The sequence below is a fragment of the Papaver somniferum genome, chromosome 5 (genome assembly GCF_003573695.1).
Source record: "Papaver somniferum cultivar HN1 chromosome 5, ASM357369v1, whole genome shotgun sequence".
Classification (NCBI taxonomy): Eukaryota; Viridiplantae; Streptophyta; class Magnoliopsida; order Ranunculales; family Papaveraceae; genus Papaver; species Papaver somniferum.
In genome coordinates, this window is record NC_039362.1 from 39,628,942 (window position 1) to 39,635,045 (window position 6,104).

Consider the following 6,104-nt stretch of genomic DNA (forward strand, 5'->3'; position numbering starts at 1 on the left):
GGACAATATTTACCAAGATATAATACGTGTATAACAAGAATTATACAAATACTTAAAAATACTCTCTCCTACTTATCTTAAAATTTGTGTAAACTTAAACTAGGTCATCTATTAGTGGGTGGAAGGGAGTATAACAATTCAGTTGAATACCATATGTTGGGATACTAATACTATACAAAGAAAGAAATTTGATCGATTATGGATCAACCACTACAATAACTTAGTTCTCCGATTATATAGCTCAAAAGTTTCAGTAATAAAGGAAATAGAACTTAAAAGGAAACAAGAAATAAGACAGCAGAATAGAAGTCCTAAGGTTAAGATAGACAATAGTTTAGGCAGTAGAGTTGGTGTCGCAACAAAGTAGTACTACTGTCTTGCAGTACGGCAAACTCTAAAATTGATCTAATTTACAGTAAGTTGAAAATGTTCTTAAGATGCAATCCATGAATCTTGAAAGAGTTGCATTACAGTTCTCCCCATTATCCATTCTAAATCAGAAGACGATAAGTTTATCTGATTTGCATTAAGCGATACTGCTTCTTTTGCTCCAACATATCCACATTCAGGAACCACAAATGGAAAGTCGCTGCAATGGACATAAACAAGAAACAAAGCAAGTGTCCAGATTAGTAAACAAACCCTAACACATATATCATTAATAAAAGGAAGTGTATGATGTATAGTATAACGAACCTGCCCCACATTACGCGGTTAGCACCATAGGTAGAGACAACTTGGGAAAGAATTTGGGATGTGTCATCATACGGGAACGACTTCCTTGATATACGGAACAAGGCACTGAACTTCACATACACCTAGCAGTGTTCCAAATTTAAAGATCCCTCAATTAGTAGATACAATTGGCTCTACTTGATTAAAGAAGAGAAGACAAAAATGCAAATGCCTTGTAAGTTTTATTCAGGCAGGAAGCATAGCTGAACGTCGAATGCTACAACTAGAACCTCTACAACTAATTGTTCTCCATCTAGCATTGTTACCTGGGGAAACTTTGACAACTCAAGAAGTGCAGAAAAAACCTCCTTCTCCTCCTCGTTTCTGATACACAAAAGAAAATGCCATCACGCCAAACTGGATCAATATATTCTAGTACAATAATAAGCATTTTGGCATATCATTGGCTCAGTGGTACAAAACGGAGAATAGCAAATGGCTCACATGGGTGGCTTGCAGAAAGCGAAATGATCAAGTATAACGATGGTAGAAGGAAAATCAGTGCACAGCTCCTTGATCTCCGCAATATGTAGATTAAGACCCTGCAAAGAAAAATTCACTATGAATAGCCACTAGTAGAGCTTACAATGCCTATGGCTACAAGATCAAGGCATATGTACCCAACGACAGAATTATCTCTAGGGATCAATTTGGCTATGATAGGTGTACACCGAAGACAATTCGTTAGCTGAGTTGAAGATATTATAAGGCGGAACTCTGGAAAGCAACTTGCTACCGGGCAAGATTCAAGTAGCATTACTATTGATGCAACAAATTAAAAACAAATAGATTAGCAATAGCATTACTATTGATGCAACAAATTAAAAACAAATAGATTAGCAATATACGGAGAAATATTTCACAGATATTACCTTCATACACATGAATCCCACTGGTACTCCAAGTTCTCCTGCTTTAGAGAACAATGCCCTACCAACTTCGTTCGTCATCTACGCATATAAAAATAATTCAGATCATCCCATAATTATGTTATTTGGGTACTTCAACCCAGTTTCAAGGAAATTCTCAAATTAGAGCTGAAGCACACACAACAAGCAAGCTTCACGGTAAGAAATTATGGCTATCCACGCAAGAGATGAAGCTGAAATTAAAAAACTACCTGCTGACCAGAAGGCCACAAATAGGGATTAAAGCGAACTGCACCATATCCATCCTATTATGCAAGAGAAGTTTGTTAGTATCAAAGAAGATTTTTAGAGACAAACGAGTAATGATCTGATGTCATCGAGGCGTTAAATGACCTTCAAAACGAGATCTTCGAGTTGTTTAACCCCACTTCCATCTTCTGCGGGATTCGCAAGACAACACCCAACAAATTTTGACGGGTACTTTTTCAAGACACTATTACCAACACCATAGTGAATTTAGGCAACAAAATTATCCTTTACGTTTCATGGAATAAACATCATTGAAGACATAAACTGAATCATAAGTTCGATTCAACACACCTTGTAACTAAAGAATGGTCAAACTTATGATTAATGGGCTGCACTATCAGCGCACCATCTACTCCTGCCTCCCCCATATTCTGCAAGCAAATTGTTACTTCAAAGTGCAACCATTCAAAAGGATATCATTAGTCCATAGAACCAAGCTTTATAGAGAACGCCTGAACCCCCAATATCATCCAAGGACTGAGAGACCTAAACACGCAAGTTGTCAATCCTAAATGATCTAAGGCATCCAGAAAACAGTGCTCATACTTCATTTTCTAGCAGTTCCTACGTACTACTTTCTTTTACTATTTCCTTTTGCGTAATTTGATAACACAGGTAAGAACCAAATTAAAACCATAAGAAAATTGAGCTCAAAAGAAAGAAATTCTGATAACATAATTACCTTAAGCAAGAAATCAACATTACCAGGTAAAGTAGGTTCTTGACCAGGATAGTATGGGTATTTCTCTGCTGCCTATTCAATCAATAAAAAACCCACTTGGAATCAAAAATTAACTATCAAACTAGGCTTTCTGGTTTGGAAATTCTCAGTTACCTCTTCTGGAGATGCCCAGACATGCAAATGAGAATCAATGACTTTAGGTTTCAACTTGAAGTTATAAGTCTCATAACTAGTTGCCATTGCGGTAACAGAGCTCTGAAATTTGAAGTTCGGAAACGAAATTGGAATATTTTTTGAAGAGAAAAATGAAAAATTTGAGACTGAAATCAGAGGTTTGAGTTTCACTGCCATAGCTAAGAATATTTGTTGTTTATTAAAGAAGAGAAGAACTATTGTTTACTGCTGTGGGTATTTTGGTACTTAGATCGTGTAAATCCCCATTACAAAATTTGACCCTTTGATTTCAAATTATTGTGGGACCATAGTTGTTGCGGCAGTTCCTCGAGGGAGGTACATCTGCCGTACGAATAGATACCTGAGCATTATTTTTATTATTTTTAATTTTAATTTTTGAAGCATGAGCATTCATGTCTTCATCAACTACGTCTTCTTCTTTTTTTCTATCGATAAAAAATATGGTGCTGACGAGTTTCGAACTCAGATCTGGTATCATCATCCAGTGATTTTACAATGGTACTATAGTGACACCGACATTAATAGGAAAGAAATTCAGCAATTAAAAGGACTTTACAAATTGTTCAGATCCATTTGAATGACATTAATCAAACCAGATTGAAAGATTTAAATCTCATTCTTGACAGATTGATGAAGTCATAGCATACTTGTTGATCATAGCAACTATATTACTTGTGTCTCTATGTGAATATAAGACCAAAAACTAAATTGTTCAAGTAAAACTAAAGCATTTGTAGATTTGTGCACTTTGAAAAAGCGGGGTCTAACAACCTCACCTAATATTTCATTTAGGTAATCTGTATGGACAAACTCCAACATAATTCCAAGAGAATCAAATAGACAGCCAGACTCAATCAATGGAAATATATCCAAGAGTTGTATCTCAGTTTCACAATGTAATCAGCAAATCAAACAGATAGAAATCCGCGAGCCTGATTATTATGTGAAACAACTTGAACGGTACCAAAGACTAATGTTCAAGTGTCAATCAATTTATATCAACAACCAAAGTTTGGATTATCTAATTGATTGAACTACGCACAACCTGTGATATTTAAATTATATAGAAAATATAATGCGGAAACACAGACACCAGAAATTTTGTTAACGAGGAAACCGCAAATGCAGAAAAACCCCAGGACCTAGTCTAGATTTGAACACCACAGTGTATTAAGTCGCTACAGACACTAGCCTACTCCAAGTTAACTTCGGACTGGAATGTAGTTGAGCCATAACCAATCTCACACTGATCAAGGTACAGTCGCGTTCCTTACGCCTATGAATCCCAGCAGGACTCTACACACTTGATTCCCTTAGCTGATCTCACCCACAACTAAGAGTTGCTACAACCCAAAATCGAAGACTTGATAAACCAATCTGTCTCACACAGAAAAGTCTATTGGATAGATAAATATGTCTCCCACAGAAATACCTATGAGTTTTGTTCCGTCTTTTGATAAATCAAGGTGAACAGGAACCAATTGATACACCAGACTTATATTCCTGAAGAACAGCCTAGTAATATCAATCACCTCACAATAATCTTAATCGTATGGTAGCGAAACAAGATATTGTGGAATCACAAACGATGAGAGGAAGATGTTTGTGACTACTTTTTATCTTGCCTATCAGAGACTAAATATCGAGCAAATCTTAGAGAAGATAATACTCAATACGATAAAATAAAGCAAGATCAGAACACACAACTATGGAGAAAAGAGTTGGGTCTGGCTTCACAATCCCAATCAAGTCTTTAATTCGTTAACCTATAATGGTTTAAGAAAAACCTAGGTTAAAGGAGAATCGACTCTATTCGCAACTAGTATCACACAAGAGGTGTGGGGATTAGGTTTTCCAGTTGCTAAAGTTCTCCCTTATATAGTCTTCAAATCAGGGTTTGCAATCAATGTTACCTTGGTAACAAAGCATTCAATATTCACCATTAGATGAAAACCTGATTAGACTCAAGCTAATATCTTTCAACCGTTAGATCGAACTTAGCTTGTTACCCACAAATGAAAGGTGACTTCATTTAGATATGGGTAAGCATACCTAAATGTGTACACCTTGTTGTCTCAACAATAGTTAACCAAAGTTATCCATATGAACACTTTCATATCAACCTTGTTCATCTTAACACAACTAGTTCAAATGACTCAAATGAAACTAGTTATAGAGTTGTTCAATTGTTTATATTCTCATAAAAGTATACAATACACAATTTAAGCAAAATCGATTTTGATTCACTCGAATCAATTCATGAACATTATAGCACAGTTTGCAAAATATTGTATTCCTTATTATATAAATGTATTAGTTCATGTACAAACCGATTTTAGAACATAACCTACTCAAGTATGCAAACGGGTACGCATACCTAAGTGGTGGGACTAAGTTTAGGTTCGCCAGTATGCGAACGGGTACGCATACCTTCCAAACTCAGTTGAATTCCCGGATATGAACTTACGCCGGTACGCACACGGGTATGCATACTAAGTTCCCGGACTTTCAACAAACCAACCAGTACGCATACGGGTATGTATACTATGGTTCCCGAACTTGGAATAACTTGCAACAGTTAGCATACGCGTACGCATACTGTGTTATATCCAATCATGGTTAATTGAATAAAACTCCCATTTCAATCATTGAAACATTCTTAGAAGACGACAATAGCTGTCTCACACAAAATATTAGCTTCAAAGCAATTTTCAAGTGATCGATAGATCAATACGAAACATTCCGAGTCTATATAAAATGACTGTCTCACACAAATCATGTAAGATGTTACCAGGCGATTTTCACATGATCATAGTTTGACTTTCATCAAGAATATAAGATGAACTTGGTTAAAGCGAAAGCTTACCAACACATATTTCGAGAAATATGTAAGCGAGTTAAACTCAGCTCGAAATATCAAATGTGTATAATCGAAGTCTATATAGCTATACGACTTTTGTCTCAAATAAGAGATAGAGTAGATAGAATTTTGAGTGATAGATGAGTTCAATTCTCCACATACCTTTTGTTGGTGAAGTTCCACAAGCTCCCCTTAGTAGTTCTCCGTCTTCAATCAATGAACGCCGTGAAGTCTAAAGCTCAACTACACTTTCTATCCTAATCCGAGACTTAGCTATAAGTAGACTAGAAATGAAGATTTATAGTTTTTCCAATTAAACTTGACAAACAAGCTTGAGATAGCAAAGCTTGCGAGTTCGACCGAGCAGTGCTCTAACACACTTCACAAATGAGAAATTTCCATTGATTACATTGATAACATTTGAACAATATCCTTCAAAAATTACTTGTGTTAT

At 36.0% G+C, this 6,104-nt stretch overlaps 1 protein-coding gene across 2 annotated transcripts; it reads right to left on the reverse strand.

The window, feature by feature from the left end:
- Nucleotides 1-211: 211 nt before the first annotated feature.
- On the reverse strand, nucleotides 212-2,998 carry LOC113281426 (4-sulfomuconolactone hydrolase-like). Of its 2 annotated transcripts, none has more exons than XM_026530156.1 (10): nucleotides 2,749-2,998; nucleotides 2,619-2,667; nucleotides 2,205-2,301; nucleotides 1,998-2,097; nucleotides 1,856-1,909; nucleotides 1,608-1,685; nucleotides 1,180-1,277; nucleotides 1,002-1,059; nucleotides 697-818; nucleotides 212-589 (listed from the first exon to the last, which is right to left on the reverse strand). In XM_026530156.1, the coding sequence occupies exons 1-10, from the start codon at nucleotides 2,944-2,946 to the stop codon at nucleotides 433-435; spliced, it is 1,011 nt and encodes a 336-aa protein (XP_026385941.1). In that variant the 5' UTR covers nucleotides 2,947-2,998; the 3' UTR covers nucleotides 212-432. The 2 variants fall into 2 exon arrangements, with proteins under 2 accessions (XP_026385941.1, XP_026385940.1); XM_026530155.1 differs by having other exon boundaries at nucleotides 2,205-2,284; nucleotides 2,596-2,667.
- Nucleotides 2,999-6,104: the final 3,106 nt, after the last annotated feature.

Coding starts and splice junctions, on each gene's coding strand:
- LOC113281426 (XM_026530155.1), bottom strand. CDS start 2,946: ATGGCAGTGAAACTCAAACCTCTGATTTCAGTCTCAAATTTTTCATTT. Junction 1,060..1,179: donor GCTTTCTGCAAGCCACCCAT/GTGAGCCATTTG, acceptor TTTGTGTATCAG/AAACGAGGAGGAGAAGGAGG. Junction 590..696: donor AACCGCGTAATGTGGGGCAG/GTTCGTTATACT, acceptor TGTCCATTGCAG/CGACTTTCCATTTGTGGTTC.